The following is a 19,663-nucleotide window of genomic DNA, read 5'->3' as shown; positions in this document are numbered from 1 at the left end:
CAGTGCCATGTTCCAGAAAGAACACCAACACCGTGGATGATGAGGAGAAACACAAAAAGCACAAGAGCATAGTTATCCCGTACGTGTCTGGGGTATCTGAGAAACTCAGGAGGCTCTTTAACAAGCACTGGATCCCTGTATTTTCAAACCCAGTAATACACTCAGACAAAGACTAGTGTGCCCCAAAGACCGTACACCACACACCCAGAAAAGCAACCTGGTGTATGCTGTCCAATGCAACGAGGAATGCTTGGACCTGTACATTGGTGAAACCAAACAACCACTAAACAAACTGTGGCAGTGGGGGCGTGGTCAAGCGTCGGCCTGTGACCAGAGGCAGAGTCAGGGAAGGTAAGTGGCAGAATCACTGCACCTGATGTCAGTTAACGTGTGTTTGTGTGTCTTCCCCAGTGACCGCGCCCTATATAAGGAGAGAGAGAGCAGAGGAAGAGTGCTCTCTCCCCAACCAGATGACCTGTGTGTGTGCATGCATGGCTAGAAGAAAAACAGCACTGTAAAGTGTCCAAATGAGATTTTGTTGAACTCAGTTTTGGCCTGCCGTCCTTCTGTGCTCCACCCACCCATCCGAATTGCAACAGTGGTGCCGAAACCCGGGAGTGGAGCACAGAGAAGAACAGCCCCATGGAGTCCTCCCCCTTTGCGGACCTGGTCCATGCCCTCACCACGGCCCAGCAGAGCCGGCACCAGGCGCTAGTCACCCTCCGGAAGGAGCAGGAGCAAAGGTTCGAGGCACTGGTGCTGGCGCAGCAGGAAGATCTACAGCTCCCCGCCAACAGCCGGCTGGTCTACGCAGACCTCCGCCGGGCCGTCCTCCAGCGTGTGGGGTGCACCCCCGAACAACATCGACAGCGCTTCCGCACTCTGTGCCTGGAGGAAGTCGGCCGGCCATTCGCGTTTGGCCAGCAACTCCAGGACGCCTGCTGGCGGTGGCTGAGGGCTGACAACCGTGACGCCACAGGAATCGTCGATCTGGTGGTACTGGAACAGTTCATCGCCCGACTACCCGAAGGGACCACAGAGTGGGTCCAGTGCCATTGCCCGGTGTCACTGGATCAGGCCATCGAGCTGGCGGAGGACCATTTGGCGGCTGTTCCGATGGCAAGACAGCGGATCTCCTCTTCTCTCCTCTCTCTCTCTCTCTCCCCCTCCCCTTCTGTGTCTCGTCCTTGCCCCGTTCCCCCACTGCGGAAGCGGGGGCCGGCTCCACCCCAGTCGGCCCGCCACACCCGTTGTGCCCTCCCATTTCCCGCTTCCGTGTCTGTCTCTTCCCCCCCTCAGGTGAGTGAGCCCCAGAGTACCGGTGCAGAGAGAAAGCCCAGGCCGGTTTGCTGGCGCTGCGGGGAGCCGGGGCACCTCCAGCAGCAGTGCTCGGCAATGGAGGTGGGTGCGGTGGTCCGGATCCCCAATGCACCAGGAGCCACCCTCGATTGGGCAGGAGCGTATCGCATACCGGTGAGTGTCCAAGGGGATACATATCAGGCGCTGGTGGACTCTGGCTGTAATCAGACCTCAATCCACCAAAGCCTGGTGCAAGACGAGGCATTGGGGGGAGCACAATTGGTGAAGGTGTTGTGTGTGCACGGGGATGTTCACAACTACCCTTTAGTGTCAGTCCACATTCTTTTTTGAGGGGAAAAATTTAGTGTAAAGGCGGCGGTTAATCCTCACCTTACCCACTTCAATAATTTTGGGGACTGATTGGCCAGGATTTCGGGAGTTAATGAGTCATTTAGTGAAGAGTGGGGCCTGCCATAGTTCAGCAGGGGGAGGTCCTGGTGTGGCATTGGCGGGAGCAGCTGTCACAAAGCTGTCTACGTCATTTCCGCGTCAGAGCGAGGAGCCGCAGGCTCCTCCTCCTTCTCTCGGGGAATCCCTCACGGATTTCCCATTAGAACAGTCGCGGGACGAGACTCTGCGGCATGTGTTTGACCAAGTGAGAGTAATCGATGGTCAAACGCTCCAGCCAAACGCCTTGCCATCCTTCCCCTATTTCTCCATTATGAGAGATAGATTATACCGAGTGACGCAGGACACTCAGACTAAGGAGCTGATTACACAGCTTTTGATTCCAAAGAGCTGCCGGGAATTGGTATTCCAGGCAGCTCACTTTAATCCCATGGCTGGACACTTGGGGCAGGATAAGACACTAGCCCGAATAATGGCCCGGTTCTATTGGCCAGGGATTCGTGCCAATGGAATGAGGAGGTCCCCATGGCATTGGTGTCGGTGGTTCCAGAGAAGGCGGAGCTGGGACTGGAGGTTCAAAAGGGAACATTGACATCGCGTACCTCTCCAGTCCCCCGTGGAGACCATCTCTCCCCGACCCAATTCACGGAGGTTGCCCAGTTGCAGACCGAATTTTCGGACATGTTCTCGCCCCTGCCCGGCCGCACCCACCTCATAGAACACCACATCGAGACGCCCCTGGGGGTGGTAGTGCGCAGCCGCCCTTACAGGCTACCCGAACAAAAGAAAAAAGTGGTTCTGGAAGAACTCGAGGCCATGCTCAAAATGGGCATCGTCGAGGAGTCCCACAGTGACTGGAGCAGCCCGGTGGTCTTGGTTCCCAAGGCCGACGGGTTGGTCCAGTTCTGTGTGGACTATAGAAAAGTCAATGCGGTGTCTAAATTCGATGCATACCCAATGCCTTGTATTGACAAGTTGTTGGATTGACTAGGCACGTCTCACTTTTACTCAACACTGGATTTGACAAAGGTTTATTGGCAGATCCCCTTGACTCCACTATCCCAAGAAAAAAACGGCCTTTTCCACACCGTTTGGCTTACACCAATTTGTTGCACTTCCTTTTGGGCTGCTTGGGGCGCCCGCTATGTTCCAGCGGCTTATGGACAGGGTCCTCCACCCCCACACCACCTATGCGGCCTATTACTATAGATATCATAATCTATAGTAATGACTGGCCGCGGCCTTTAGAACACCTAAGGGCCGTCCTTAGGTTGCTGAGGCGAGCGGGTCTCACGGCCAACCCGAAGAAGTGTGCGATTGGGCGGGTGGAAGTACAGTATCTGGGCTTCCACTTGGGCAATGGGCAGGTGCGTCCACAAATTAACAAGACAGCAGCAATTGCGGCCTGCCTGAGGCCCAAGACCAAAAAGGGGGTGAGACAGTTCCTGGGGCTGGCTGGCTACTATCGTAGGTTTATACCTAATTATTCAGATGTCACCAGCCCGTTGACTGATCTCACTAAGAAGGGGGCACCAGATCCAGTCCAGTGGATGGAGCAATGCCAGCGGGCTTTCTCGGAGGTGAAGGCTGCACTGTTTGGGGAGCCACTGTTACACTCCCCTGACTTTTCTCTCCCCTTTATGTTGCAGATGGACGTGTCGGACAGAGGGATGGGGGCTGTTTTGTCCCAGGAGGTGGAGGGGGAGGATCGTCCAGTGCTGTATATCAGCAGAAAGCTGTCGGTGCGTGAGGGGCGCTATAGCACCATCGACAAAGAGTGCCTAGCCATCAAGTGGGTGGTCCTTGCCCTCCACTACTACCTGCTGGGATGCCCTTTCACCCTCTGTTCAGACTACGCGCCCCTCCAGTGGCTCCACCGCATGAAGGATGCCAACTCGTGGATCACCTGTTGGTATCTGGCACTCCAGACCTTTAACTTCAAGGTGATCCACAGGCCGGGGGCGCAGATGGTTGTGGCGGACTTCCTCTCCTGTCAAGGGGGGTCGGCTGCAGGCCGGATAGCCGCCCGGCCTGAGTCGGGCGGTGGGGGTATGTGGCAGCGGAGGCGTGGTCAAGCATCGGCCTGTGACCGCAGGGAAGGGAAGGGAAGTGGCAGAATCACTGCACCTGATGTCAGTTAACATGTGTTTGTGTGTGTTCCCCAGTGACCGCACCCTATACAAAGAGAGAGAGAGCAGAGGAAGAGAGCTCTCTCCCCAACCAGACGACCTGTGTGTGTGCATGCGTGGCTGGGAGAATAACGTCACTGTAAAGTGTCCAAATAAAGAGATTTTGTTGAACTCAGTTCTGGCCTGCCGTCCTTCTGTGCTCCACCCACCCATCCAAATTGCAACACAAATGTATGGACCAACAGAGGAAGGCCAACTCTTCAGGCCAAGACTCTGCTGTCTATTTACACCTAAAAGAGAAGGCACACTCCTTTGAAGACAGCAATGTACACATTTTGGACAGGGAAGACAGATGGTCTGAAAAAGGAGTAAAGGAAGCCATCTATGGGAAATTGGAAAAAAACCATCCCTCAATAGAGGAGGAGGTCTGCAACACCACCTGTCTCCCACTTACAATGCTGTCCTTTCATCCCTACCCAGGAGATTTCACATCTTAGGCCCTGTCCACACGGCAACGGATTCAGGTGAATCCGATAAAATTGTTTATCATTTCGGCCTGGCATCCACACGGCACCGGCGTTTTGGGTGCCCCAAAACGAAATCTTTTGAGAACGGGTTCCAGAGTGGAAAATCTGGCAACAGCGCCGTTGCGAAGTCGTCTGGATGAGTAGAACGGATTTGTTTACGATGACGTCACAACCACATGTGCTTCACGCCGGGTAGAAGTGTAACGAACTCGATGCGAGTTGTCAACAAATCCTATAACTTGGTTCATGAAACGCGCTTACAAAATATTTTCACTGTGAATATTTATTGTGTAATGGTGCAAAGTGAGAGAGAGAGAGAGAGAGAGAATAGCCCTTAGGGCAGAGTCAATCCCGCCAGCAAAAATAGGGAAAAAAAGGAGCGATCTCACCTCTTCAGATATTGGTTTAAGTCCTACAATACATTCCTCAAAAAGGGCGTAGAACAACAAATTAATCCATCAACGTGTAGCATTCAATTTATTCCAGACCATTAAAGACGCCGCCTTCCGCGTAGAATCATACGTCATCCTCGCCGCCATATTGGATGGATCAAAGCGGAGAATAAAGATGCCTCATTCATGTGCTGCATTTAACTGTACCAACAGGTTTGCCATCCAAACGAGATCACATGGGATTACCTTTCACAGGTGAGACTGGAAAAATACTTTTCATTGTATTTGGTCATTATAATGTAATTTTACGAACAGATTTTTCTGACTTTGTGGCTAATATGAAGTCTCGCGCATAATAGTTTATGCGCATGCGTCCTTACTTCTTCTATTGTTCTGGTGTCTCCGAAGGGACCGTCTTACAGCGCCCCTAGAGGTGTGGCATGTGTATTGCATCGTTTTCAGCAAGCGTTGCGTTGCCATATGTACCTGATATTTTACTGATCCGTTGCCCATGTGGACGCGATATTTTTTTTAATAACATCTCGTTGCCGTTGTCGTGTGGATGTAGCCTTTATCACACTCTGGAGCACTAAAGAAACAATGACATTGGTGGCCTTGAGAACGACTCCACAGAGGGTAAATATCTGGGTACTCACACCAGCTGGTCAGACTAGCCCAGTCTAGTCAGACAAGCTGATGAAGTGAACTAATGAAGCCTCTTAGATTAGAGGTGAAACATCTTCAAAGACTTAAAGGGCATATCATGGGTAAATTCAGGAGCAAGATCAATGTAATTCTCCTATTTTATATTAAACTTTGGTCAAATATCTGTAACATTCTGCATTCTCTGCAATTTTTTTACCTTGCGCAATACTAGAAAAATTCAGTTGAATCAAGCCATTTGAGGTGAATTCGTCCGCCTCTGAAAAAACTTGGCATTTGAATTTCCCAGCAAACATTGATTTTCGTGACGTCATCTGCGGGACGCCTCCCTCTGAATCCTACGTCAGCGCTAGTTTGTTTATGAGAAAACGACCTGGTGGTTTTCTGCAAATTTCTTCAACATTATCGCGTAATTATTAAAATGGTTAACAGATGTATCGTAGGAGGGTGTAGCAACACCAATCATGATGAAATTAGTACTCATTGTTTCCCAAAAGACCGGACAATGAGAGAGAAATGGGAGCGCTTGGTCTACACAGGCTGTGCACTGAAACCGTGCAAAGCTCGCGCAACCTGCTGGCGCTTCTGCAGGTAATGTCACGAATCTGGCTCCAGACTCCCTTGGGATTTTTCCAGACACGTTTTTTCATTTTATTTTTTTCTGCTGTAGACAGATGGCCTTGTGCAAAATTACCCTTCTGAATGAGTGTGTAAAGGGACATACTTTCATATAAAAAAACACGAAATTGGTCCAGAATATGCACTTTAAAACCAAGTCCAGTTGTGTTTGATTCCATTTCCTTGAGACAAAGACAACATATTTAATGTTCAAACTGATAAACTTTATTGTTTATCCCACATATATACACAGTCCTCCACAATTATTGGCACCCCTTGTAAAGATAAGGAAAAAGGGTTAGGAAAAATAAAACAACCTTTTGATGAAGTCGCTTCATTTCACTCTGAAAAAATGAGAAAAATCCAACCTTTAATTGAAGTAAATTCATTGAGAGAAAAATAAACCCTCCTCAAGAAATAAATATTTTCAACAAAAACAAATGTGTCACCATTATTGGCACCCTTGGATTTAACACTTCATACAACCTTCCTTTGTCAGTAAAACAGCACTGAGTCTTCTCCTATATCATTTTATAAGATTGGAGATACAGAGCAGGGCAATTGAGACCGTTCCTCTTTACACAATCTCTCCAGATCATCCAGGGTCCTCGACCCTTCCTTGTGCTCTCTCCTCTTCAGCTCATCCCACAGGTGTTCAGCTGAGTTCAGGTCAGGGGACTGAGATGGCCATGGCAGAAGCTTGATTCTGTGGTCAGCGCACCATTTTTGTGTTGATTTTTTAAATTAAGCCAGCCAAGTGACTAAGAGCAAGATTCTTATTTATAGTAGTGGCCTGGATTTGGATATATGCTTTGGATCATCGTCCTGTGGAAAGATCCACTGATGACGTGGTGTTAGTTTCCTGGCAGAAGTAGCTAGATCTCGATTTAAAATGTCCTGGTATTTCATGGAGTCCATGATGCCATGTACCCTAACAAGGTTTCCAGCGCCATTGGAGGAAAAAACAGCCCAAAAACATTACAGAACTTCCACCTTCCACCATATTTTACAGTTGGTATTGGGTTCTTTTCATTATAACCATCCTTCTTTTTACACCAAACCTACCTTGAGTGTTTATTGCCAAAACACTCCATTTCTGTTCCATCAGACCATAGTACACAGTTCCAGTCAAAGTTGTAGAAGTATTTCACAAACTTCTGGCACTTATATTTGTGGTTAACTGACAGAAAATGCTTTTGTCTGGCAGATCTTCGAAATAATCTCTTGGCATGTAGGTGGAGTCTGATGGTGGTTTTAGAGACTTGGAAACCCCAGGATATTACTTTTTCTTGTAATTCACCAACAGTGATCATTGGAGATTTTTTTTTTTTGCCTCTCTTACCCTCAGCCTCACTGGACATGGGGGCAAAATAAACTTGGGTCCTCTTCCAGGCGAGTTTGTAACAGTCCAGTTGCTGACCACTTTATTTTTATTATTTCCCTAACAGTAGAAATGGATATTTTCAGGCGAGGAGCTATTTTTTTAATAACCATTCCCTGACTTATTAAAGTCAACACATGTCTCCTTCATTTGGTTTGTGTGTTCTCTTATCTTTCCCATGTTGATGTATGACTAAGGGAATTTGGCCTCTGTGTCACTTCATATTTGTTCCCCAGTTTATCAGGAAGTCATGGATTACAGCTTGAAAGCTCCTACATGCTCCAATCAACTCAAAAATATACAATTTAAATGGGAAACATCCTTCAGTTACATTGTGTTCACTATCATTTCTAGGGATGCCAATAATGGTGGCACATGTTTTTTGTTGAAAATAATTATTTCTTGATGAGGGATTTGTTTTTCTCTGAATACATTTATTTCAACTAAAGGGGCGATTTTTCTCTTTTTTTTTCCAGTGGGAGATGAAGCGACTTCACCAAAATGTGGATTTTTTTTTCTAACTCTTTTTAGTAATCTGTACAATGGGTGATAATTGTGGAGGGCTCTGTATGCAGGGTTTGTGAAAAATCAGGAACCAATGGGAGTTAAACTACATATACACTGTTTTGTGTTTATTTATTTACTTAGAAAGAAAAATATAAAAATAAGTCAAAGTGAAAAATGCCATTAACATTGGATGAGCAGGTCGAGATATTCATTCTAGATACCTTGTATAATACACCATACGTTTACATTTAAAGGGAACATATTATGAAAATCTCACTTTTTCAGTGCTTGTGCTCATACATTCGGGTGTCTGGAGTGCCTACCCACCCACAACCTTATTAGAATTATGCCACAACAACAATGTCTGTCTGTCATTGGAACAAAGGATTAAATGGACAGATGCAGTCCAATTTTATATAAAGATGTGCCCATTTCACTATTAGACCTTTTTTACATCTTCAACGATTAAAGTTCATACTAATCTATGTAAAATGGCCTCTCTGTTTTTGTCCAGCTTATTCAGACTGGAATATTCAACAAAACGTCTCTTGTAACCTTGCTTTCAAAGAATATAATCCAAGCACAGGCACAGCTCTGGATCAACTAAACAGCATTTTTCTGTCTCCAGACAGCTCTGAACTTTATTTTGTAATGCTGCTAGGGTATCTACTAGGGAACAGGAGAGACAGTAGATTATGATATCAGGCCTCTGACTCAATCGATACAAGTGTGAACTCTATAGCTATTGTAGAATTGCATTTCAGACAACCTGGCAGACACACAGGGCAAAAACACTGATGTTAGTGTGAGACACTGAGCTGTGCTTCAGCATGACGATGAAAAAGCTTAACTTGCCTAATGAATGAGCATTATATAGTTGCATAAATATACAGATCTATATGTGAATGTACAGTATATACACTCAGAGAACACTTGGTTGTTCTTTCCAAATGGGCAGGTTTGATCGTTTCAAAACCTGCTGATCTCCTGGGATTTTCACACACAACCTCCTCTAGAATTTACAGAATGGTGCAGGAAGAAAAAAAAATTAAACACAGACCAGCACCAACAGATTTCTTCTTCTACAGCACCTTCAGTGGTCCTTCAAGTATTTGAGCTTATATGAGTAGACATGATGCTGAAATATGTAGTCTAAATACAATTTTAAAACTTAATGCATCACTGCTTCTCAAATATTTACCATATGAACAGATCAAAACGTGATTTGACACTGTCTATTCTCAAACATGTGTCTCTCTTTTTCTTAGGCCGAATCCCATTTCACCCCTTGGACATACCCCTTGGCCCTTCCCCTCCATTTTGCGCGTTCACGTGAAGGGGTAGGGGTATCCCAATCCCAGTTAACACGGAGGGGTAGGGGAAGGGGTAGGGCTTCTGTACCCCTCCAAACGGAGATTTTCCTGGAGCTGACTCCGAATGAAGGGGTTTGAGTGATTTCCCACAATGCCATGCGGATTTCAGCGAGATTTCATGCGGATTTCAGAAAGATGGCGGTTCCCGCGGCGAAAGATTGTCATAAATGTATTTTCTCCATTATTTACGTGTTTTAAGTTGTTATCCAGAGGAAACACGCCGCTTGATTCGCTTTCGAGCTGAGAATGAGCAGCGATTTCTGAAATCCAAGCTGCTGCTAAAAAGCTTTGGGAGTGAGTATTGTTTTCGGTTGCTTGACTGCGTACGTTTTGTTCTGTTATTCTCGCTTTTATTGTTTACATGAGTGTTCTGACACCTCATTCTGTCGGATGTGGTGCACGAAGTGCCAAAGATATCCCATTCAGTGGTGTTAGTTAACAAATCACACCCTGCCAGCAGAGATTTCTGGTTCTGCCTCTGGCTCTGACTGTAGCGGCTGGTCGCAGCCAGTGACGCATTTGGTCGCGTTTTGCTAACGTAAACGCTGACGGAGGTACGCGATGACGTATGCGATCGTTGAAGGGCTATCCCAATACGTAGGGGTTGAATTTCAAGCCCTATCCCTTGTAGCTCAGTTTCAAGGGGAAGGGCCAAGGGGAAGGAGGAGGGGAAGGGGGAGGGGTAGGGGTAGAAATTAGAATTGGGATTGGGCCTTACTCTCTACCTTATACTAGGTGTTATATTTCATGTCAGTTAATCCAAAGCACATACCTTTTACGACCAACAACCACAAAAAAGCCAAAACACCCTAGTGTCTTCCATTTTTTTGGACAATGGTGGACATATGCTTGGAGGAAAGTGCTATCTACCCCCTTCTGCATACATGATGCCCACTAGTGCGAGTGTTTACAGGAGAAAAGAGTATGTCGTCTTTCCCTACCGAAAGACCATGGCCAGTTTTTCTCCTTTGGTATTCAGTCATGGATGGCTGTGAGATTTGAACACTTTTCTGATGGGACACTCAGGAACCACTGTACTGATATAATCCACCATATATCACAGTGAATAGATGACAAGCTATTCTGCAACACTAATTTGTTGTTGTGCAGGAGTATGAACATGTTAAACACAGAAAATCTGTTTAGTTTCTCTTTTAAATGTTCCAATGACTGTTGTGCTGCTTCACAAATCAAAAACTATAACATGTAAGGGTAGTTACTAATCTACAATATCCATAACACTTGCAAAACACACTTATCCATAGGTCTAGAAATGTACAAAAATATGCATTCTGAGACACAGCTCTTATACATACACCAAATGACAACAGGATACACAGAGCAACCATTTTGCATAAATGTATGTATAATGGTTGGTCAAGGCACATTCTTAATTGATTTTACAGAAGCATCACAGACAAGGTCCTGACCTGTAGCATCACCCTAGATCTGCTTTAATTTAGTCTCACAAGCCAAATTTTGAGCCTCACTAAAGAGTCTGTTATCCATCCATCCATTATGTGTACAGTGCTGCTTGAAAGTTTGTGGACCCTTTAGAATCGTCTATATTTCTGCATGAATATGACCTAAAACATCATCAGATTTTCACACAAGTCCCAAAAGTAGATAAAGAGAACCCAGTTAAACAAATGAGACAAAAAATATTATTCTTGGTCATTTATTTTTTGAGGAAAATGATCTAATATTACATATCTGTGAGTGACAAAAGTACCGTATGTGAACCTTTGCTTTCAGTATCTGGTGTGACCCCCTTGTGCAGCAATAACTGCAACTAAATGTTTCCGGTAACTGTTGATCAGTCCTGCACACAGGCTTGGAGGAATTTTAGCCCATTCCTCTGTACAGAACAGCTTCAACTCTGGGATGTTGGTGGGTTTCCTCACATGAACTGCTAGCTTCAGGTCCTCCACAACATTTCGATTGGATTAAGGTCAGGACTTTGACTTGGCCATTCCAAAACATTAACTTTATTCTTCTTTAACCATTCTTTGGTAGAACGACTTGTGTGCTTGGGGTCGTTGTCTTGCTGCATGACCCACCTTCTCTTGAGATTCAGTTCATGGACAGATGTGCTGACATTTTCCTTTAGAATTCGCTGGTATAATTCAGAATTCATTGTTCCAATCAATGATGGCAAGCCGTCCTGGCCCAGATGCAGCAAAACAGGCCCAAACCATGATACTACCACAACCATGTTTCACAGATGGGATAAGGTTCTTATGCTGGAATGCAGTGTCTTCCTTTCTCCAAACATAACGCTTCTCATTTAAACCAAAAACTTCTATTTTCCATCCACAAAACATTTTTCCAATAGCCTTCTAGCTTGTCTACATGATCTTTAGCAAACTGCAGACGAGCAGCAATGTTCTTTTTGGAGAACAGTGGCTTTCTCCTTGCAAACCTGACATGCACACCATTGTTGTTCAGTGTTCTCCTGATGGTGGACTCATGAACATTAACATTAGCCAATGTGAGAGAGGCCTTCAGTTGCTTAGAAGTTACCTTGGGGTCCTTTGTGACCTCGCCAACTATTACACACTTTGCTCTTGGAGTGATCTTTGTTGGTCAACCACTCCTGGAGAGGGTAACAATGGTTTTGAATTCCCTCCATTTGTACACAATCTGTCTGACTGTGGATTGGTGGAGTCCAAACTCTTTAGAGATGGTTTTGTAACCTTTTCCAGCCTGATGAGCATCAACAACGCTTTTTCTGAGGTCCTCAGAAATCTCCTTTGTTCGTGCCATGATACGCTTCCACAAACATGTGTTGTGAGGATCAGACTTTGATAGATCCCTGTTCTTTAAATAAAACAGGGTGCCCACTCACACCTCATTGTCATCCCATTGATTGAAAACACCTGACTCTAATTTCACCTTCAAATTAACTGCGAATCCTAGAGGTTCACATACTTTTGCCACTCACAGATATGTAATATTGGATCATTTTCCTCAATAAATAAATTACCAAGTATACTATTTTTGTCTCATTTGTTTAACTGGGTTCTCTTTATCTACTTTTAGGACTTGTGTGAAAATCTGATGATGTTTTAGGTCATATTTATGCAGAAATATAGAAAATTCTAAAGGGTTCACAAAGTTTCAAGCACCACTGTAGCTGCTTATCCTGTTCTACACGGTCGCAGGCAAGCTGGAGCCTATCCCAGCTGACCATGGGGGACAAGTCGCCAGGTTATCGCAGGGCTGACACAGAGACAAACAACCATTCACATTCACACTCACACTTACCGTACAGTCAATTTATGGCCCTTTTCCACTACCCTTTTTCAGCTCACTTCAGCCCGACACGGCTCGCGTTTCGACTACCAAAAACCAGCACGACTCAGCTCGTTTCAGCCCTGCTTAGCCCCTAAAACTCGCACGGTTTTGGAGTGGGGCTGAAGCGAGCCAAGCCGTGCCGAGTGAGGTTGGGGGCGTGAGCAGACACTCGCCTGTGCACTGATTGGTGAGGAGGAGTGTCCTCACATGCCCACACACGCCCCGCGAGCACGCTGGGATCTGTAAACACCGTAAACCCGGAAGAAGAATAATTACGAATTACGAGAATTTCTGAAGCCTTATGCGCCTCGCCTCATCTATACGCTCTTGCCAGTATCTGTCCGCGTTGTCGGTGACAACAAGCCACAGCACCAAGACCAGCAACACTAACGACTCCATGTCCTCCATGTTTATTGTTTACTATTCGGGTCGTGAGACTACCGCTTAAAAGCTCACTGATGTCACTGTTTGCGCTGCTTAACGACATCACCTGACGTCCACCCACTTTCGCTAACTCCACCCAATGTGTCCACCCACTTCCAGCCAGCACGGTTCAGCGCGGTTGTAGTCGAAATGCAACTCCAACAGCCCCGCTCAGCCCGACTCAGCACGGCACGGCTCAGCCCGACTCAGCCACGTTTGTAGTGGAAAAGCGGCATTAGAGCCACCAATTAGCCTAACCTGCATGTCTTTGGACTGTGGAGGAAACTGGAGTACCCAGAGGAAACCCACGCAGACATGGGAAGAACATGCAAACTTCACACAGAAAGGCCCTCGCCAGCCACTGGGCTCGAACACAGGACCTTCTTGCTGTGAGGCGACAGTGCTAACCACTACACCACTGTGCCACCCCGAGTCTGTTATGTTTTACATATATTTTAAAAGACGGAATACAATAAACTTTGGTAAATCCAGTCATGATATTTGTTTTGCTGCTGGAAACCTGGACATGGAAATATGTATACTGGGAAATGTAGAGAGCTGATCAAATTGCAAAGTTCTTGATCCTGAAGGTTGTGGCCAGAAAGGTGTACAAAGTACAGGGTGTTTCAAGAAAATGTGACATTATCTGAGATGTAAATATTCCAGAAACTACATAGAATAGGCAAATGAAACTGAACAGGCTTAATGTTGAGCAATATAAGATTTATTTCTCAAAATTTGAATGAGAAATTCAAAGGTACGGGTATGTGAATTCCATGAACGATTTCACAAATTTTCAACATGTGCACCTCCTGAGACACGGCACTCTAACACACAAAATGCCTTTTCTTTTCCAGTGAATGGCATTTCTATACCTAAATAGATAAAAACAAAAAACATTAAACATAAAATGTTGACCTGTTTCCACACATGCTGTTAAAATTTGAGGTCAATTGAATGAGAATTGGCAAAGTTATTAGATTGTGAAATGATATCAGGTTTTTTTGAAACACCCTGTATATCATTGCATTATATACAGTAGGTCAGTATCCAGGCGGCACGGTGGTGTAGTGGTTCGCGCTGTCGCCTCACAGCAAGAAGGTCCGGGTTCGAGCCCTGTGGCCGACGAGGGCCTTTCCGTGTGGAGTTTGCATGTTCTCCCCGTGTCCGTATGGGTTTCCTCCGGATGCTCCGGTTTCCCCCACAGTCCAAAGACATGCAGGTTAGGTTAACTGGTGACTCTAAATTGACCGTAGGTGTGAATGTGAGTGTGAATGGTTGTCTGTGTCTATGTGTCAGCCCTGTGATGACCTGGTGACTTGTCCAGGATGTACCCCGCCTTCCGCCCGTAGTCAGCTGGGATAGGCTCTAGCTTGCCTGCGACCCTGCAGAACAGGATAAAGCGGCTAGAGATAATGAGATGAGAAGAGGTCAGTATCCTATGGGCAGAGCATTTGAGGCTGAGAGTAGGCATGGCCAGGAAAGTATGTGCTGCAGATTGCCCAATGTATGTGCTGCAGATTGCCCAATTCCCTCTCATCTGGGAAAGGTTACAAACCATTTTGGCAGATTTTCCTGATTCATGAACAACTACTTTCATTAGGCTGTCAAACCAATTAACTAATCTGCCATAGGGCTCTTCAGACTGGATTAATATCAAAGCTGTTCTCTCCATCTTTCATCTTCCTCATTCTGCTCGGCCTCTTTACATGTGACACACTGGATTTTACTCATTTGCAGAGGACTTTTTTTTTCCTATTGCATAAATAGACAGCCATTTTATCTGCAGGGGTTAAGAAGTAAGCTTACAATGACCACACAAATCAATAATTCCAACTACAAAATAGCCATTTTACTAGAAATTCTGATGTAACCCATCACTGCCTGTTTTGCTGCTATCCTACCTACACTAAGTGTTTGCAAAGCTTATTTTATGGTGTAACAAACAGCTTTGGGTTTCTTGCATTATTATTTTTTGTTTTCTTGTTACTTATCCTCTTCCATGGTTCTGAGGTCTGATATTTTGTTCCTCACTCAGCTCATGGTATGAACAGTACACGAACCCTTTGGCAAAGAAGCACGAGGTTTTGCAAAAGGTGATGATCTTGTAATATATGGGAGTCAGGGGCAGTTAGATGGAATTACAAAAAGTCTTTCATTTTGAAGAATCGAGTCCAAGGCATGGCTCATAATACATGAAGACCTGTTTAGTGTAAGTCAAGATGTAAACTAGATTAGCATGAGGAACCAGAAAAATCTAGGGCCAAGAACCAAGGACTGGGAGTCAAGGACCAGGTAAACGGGTACTTAAAAACAAGGATAAAAAAAAAACTATGACTGAAAAAGACAGCCAGGAAACAACGGCTCAAAAACCCAGAGTGGCCAACCAGGATTGAGAAATAAAAGACCAAGAAACAATAACAAGAAAGACTGAGAAACAGAGGTTGAGGAATGAGGAGCTGCAAGATTACATGCAGAAATTACAACTGGGGGGAAAAAAACACCTAGGAAAATATACCAAAACTGTAGAGAGAGGGGGAAAAAAAAGACCACGAAACAAGGACAAGCAACAAAGACTAAGTAACCCAGATTGGCAAACAAGGACTGATAAACAAAGGCCAAGAAACAAGGACAGGCTAACAATGACTGAGAAACACAGACAGGGAAACAAGGACTGAGATATAAGAGCTGAGCTCAATTGACAAGCTACAAGGACCAAAACAAGAACACGTTTGACAAGCCCGTAGAAAACTAGGACCCTGGAAACCAAGGAAACAAGGAACAAGCCATCAAACCTCAGAACTGCTGGAATAAAGAACACATCTAAGCTGGAACTAGGAAAGAGCAGTAAAAGACAGAGATGAGACAATTCACACATAAGACTAATTATTAGGAACATGGGCTGACAATAATCTGGAGCAGAACTGGAGTAGGATTGAGCCAATTTGTCTGGGATACAAGAGCTGTGATCCATGGACCAAGTAACAAGCACTGAGAAGGCAAGATTGGGAAGCAAGGACATGGTTAACAAGCTGCAGGAAGCTAACAACCATCCATCCATCCATCCATCCATCCATTATCTGTAGCCACTTATCCTGTACAGGGTCGCAAGCAAGCTGGAGCCTATCCCAGCTGACTATGGGCGAGAGGCGGGGTACACCCTGGACAAGTCGCCAGGTCATTGCAGCTTCCCAATATTAATCTAGAATAATTTGCATAGGCATTTTGAGCCAATATTAGTAACTGACACTACCTGGAAGCCTCACCCCTTCCCTATCTCACATGCTCTTAACTGGGTGTACTCACTAAATGGAGAACGTTTTGAGTTTATTACTATGAAATAAGATCTATCATTGGATGTGCAACTTCTATCATTAGACAAGTAGACAGGTAACATCAATTAACTATATTTATTAGGGATGCCAGCAAAACATTTTGACCAAAAGTGGTTTTTGGATGAATGCCTAATCCTTGGTAGAGTCTTACTTCCCATTGTGTGCATTCGCATAGCACAGTCGATTCAGTCACTTGTTCTGAACAGAAGCAACAGAAATCTTGAGTAAATAACAGAAATCTTGAGTAACATATTCTCTGTAAAATATATGTACATGAAGAGGAGCTAGATTCTGCTCACAAGGTTGAATTTATGTACGAAACCAGCAAGCAGTACCCGACTGACAATGTTGGCAATGTTATTACGTCCTCCCATACTCTCTTTAAACCTGAAATGGTAGAAATGCTATGCTGTGGATGATTTAAAATCATTCAGCATTTTTTTTAATGGGAAATCCTGAACATGGAAAAATCACTATTGCACATAAGAACTTAACAACACACAAGTGAGACAAATTACACTTAACCCTAACTGATAGGAAGAGATGTTAATGATGATCAGAAGCATGGACAGGAGCAGGACTGACGCAAAGCAGGAACTAATTATCGAATGTTCAAGACTCATCTTTTTTTTTTCTTTCTGCGCATGCTTGATTACAACATCCTAACTCGAAGCTGTGGGAGGCCAGGATTTTACGTAATCCTTACAAGTCTAAACAAAGCTTCAGAGGAGTCCCTTGTTGACAGGGGGAATGTTCAAATGATTTCCCAAAGGTGTTAAATGTTTACATGGTTACCCACAGGGTTATAAGATGCTTAACTCAGCAGGGGGAATGATGAGAAAGTACAAACTGCAGCCACACAATAACAGCAAAATTCTGTACAATTCACTAATATACACTTCTTGAGAGGAAACTGCTGAGTTTGAACAGTTGGGGGGAATATATATACAGTATATATATATAGTGATGAATGAGTAGAGACCCAAAAAAAAAAAAAACCTATGACTTTACTTTCCTACATAAGAGATAAATTTATCTATTTCAGGTGCATTCTTCTCTTTCTGCCTGAAATTGAATCGTCTTTATGTCTTGGTTTAACCGTCATCTCATATAAAGCCGAAATTACTTCAAACATCAGAATACACACCGTCCTGTTAAGCCTTGCCTATTTTTGCTTATATTTAAGCTGCCTGTATTCCATTTCCAGTTGCAACACACTTTTTTTTCAGACTCAGCAACACATTTTTCCCCGCTCCATAGACTCTCTGAATGCCAGTGTAATTTTGTCTTGCACAAAGCCGCCGCAACAGCAGCAACAGCATCTGAGGCTGACCTGATGTCTCTAAGGCTTATAGGAAAAGAGAAAATGAGAAAAAGCCTACTGGTTTTCACACCTGGATCAATGAGAGATCCTCCAAATGCAGCCTGAAGAGATGATTTCTGGAGAAAAAAAAAGGAAGAGAGAAGACAAACCTGTATGACTTTACTAATAGAGGAATTATGATTAAAAATTAACAAAAAGTTGACCTTTGTTGGATGGCTGCCCTATTTAAGCAAAAGGTTATGAAACTTTAATTAAAATCTCTGCGTATGAGTGTGGAATAATTGAAATGCTGCTCCCCAATTAGTTTTTGACTTCTCCACATGATATTGTTCAATTAGCCTTTATAGCATATGTCTCTTTTCCTATTAGCAATGTCTCATTGCTCCATTGTTTTAGATATACAGTACTGGAGATAAAGTATTAGGCACCATATATATTTTTTTCATACAAACTTTGTTTATAGATTTCTATTTTATGACTTCTACATTATCGAGTCAGTACAAAAACATTTCAGAGTCCAAACGTTCATTTTCCAGCACAAAATTAAACGTTACAGAAAAACAGTTTGTATCTGAGCAGCATATTACATAAAAGCACCAACACCAAAGCAATATAGTTAAAAGCAATTTCAGGGTTTTTTTTTTTTTTTTTGCAATATCCATGTGCGGAAGCTCAGGTGGAAACTGATATACTTCTGTGTAACCAATTTGAACCATCTGAAAAATTAGTCCCATCTCTGGAATGATAGATTATACAGATGTAAACATACCTTTGACCTTGAATTTAGAAAGATGTAGGAAAATATATTTTTTCCATTAGCATCTATTGACTACGCTATCAACTGCACTAAGACTTCTATTATAGGAGGCTAAATTGGTTTCCTATTCTTTTCAGTGAAAGAAATTTGTTGGACGTCATGGACCTTAGTAGACACACACAGTACTGTGCAAAAGTCTTTGGCACCCTATTCTTTTTTTTCTTCATACAAACTTTGGAATAGATTTCTATTTTATGACTTCTACATTATTGAGTCAGTACAAAAAACATTTTAGAGTCCAAACATTCATTTTCCAGCTACAGAAGAAAAAAAAAAGTTTGTATCTGAGCAGCATATTACATAAGAGCCCACTTTTCAGATTAATAAAGAAATCATAATGAAGGCTGCTGGGTTTTGGTGCAAAATGAAGAAGTGAGTGTGACGGTCAAAGTGTCCAGAAGAACTGTGGCTGGTTCTGTAAGATGCTCAGTAAAACCTACAGCTCATTTCCTTATCAAACTGCACTCATTGTACCTGAGACTACTTTTTTTTTGTAAAGCAAAGGGTCGTCTTACACCAAATATTGACTGTGTTTCATTTATTATGGCTTACTGCTGTTTATAGTATTTTTTTTTTAATGTTGAAACATTTCATTTCATTATTTTTAAGCCCTATTTGGTCGACAGCATTTCTTTACATGTGCCTAAAACTTTTGCACAGTACTGTAGTAGCAGCAATACACCTCCAACATGAATTTTAATTTGCCAATCTCTCCAATCTTCATCACAACGGTCTATCATTCAACACAAATTTGAAGGAAATAAAGCTCCATTTCTCTTCTCTGTGCATTCGAATTACTAAATATACCTTAACATGAACATACACCAGCATGCCTCATTTCAGAACATGTCACTAACCTGAGTTTATTTAGAATCAGGTCTTTTTTTTTTCTTTTCCTCGTTTGATTTTGCTATGCTGACATGCAAGGGTTCAGACACTGCAAGTTTAAACCAAGTATAACTATACAGCCTGAAGACAAGATTTCTGAAAGAAAACAAGAAAAACAAACATACAAAAAAGTAGACGACCCATTATCTCAAATGTATTCGATGTGCCAAGGCATATAGTGTCTATGGTTTGCATCTTTAGGCTTGTACTGCACCTAAGATGCTAATATACAGTGGTGCTTGAAAGTTTGTGAACCCTTTAGAATTTTCTCTATTTCTTCAT

General features: G+C 43.7%; 1 protein-coding gene across 1 annotated transcript in view; it reads right to left on the bottom strand.

Moving 5' to 3' along the window:
• sema5a (sema domain, seven thrombospondin repeats (type 1 and type 1-like), transmembrane domain (TM) and short cytoplasmic domain, (semaphorin) 5A) overlaps nt 1-19,663 on the bottom strand; it is a 535,180-nt gene that overhangs the window by 308,877 nt on the left and 206,640 nt on the right. The window contains exon 4 of the mRNA XM_060899996.1: nt 17,747-17,792. Within this exon, the coding sequence (XP_060755979.1) occupies nt 17,747-17,792 (46 nt within the window). The remainder of the gene's footprint in view (nt 1-17,746; nt 17,793-19,663) is intronic.

This window comes from Neoarius graeffei, chromosome 19 (assembly GCF_027579695.1).
Source record: "Neoarius graeffei isolate fNeoGra1 chromosome 19, fNeoGra1.pri, whole genome shotgun sequence".
Classification (NCBI taxonomy): Eukaryota; Metazoa; Chordata; class Actinopteri; order Siluriformes; family Ariidae; genus Neoarius; species Neoarius graeffei.
This window is presented reverse-complemented; position numbering and strand designations above follow the sequence as displayed.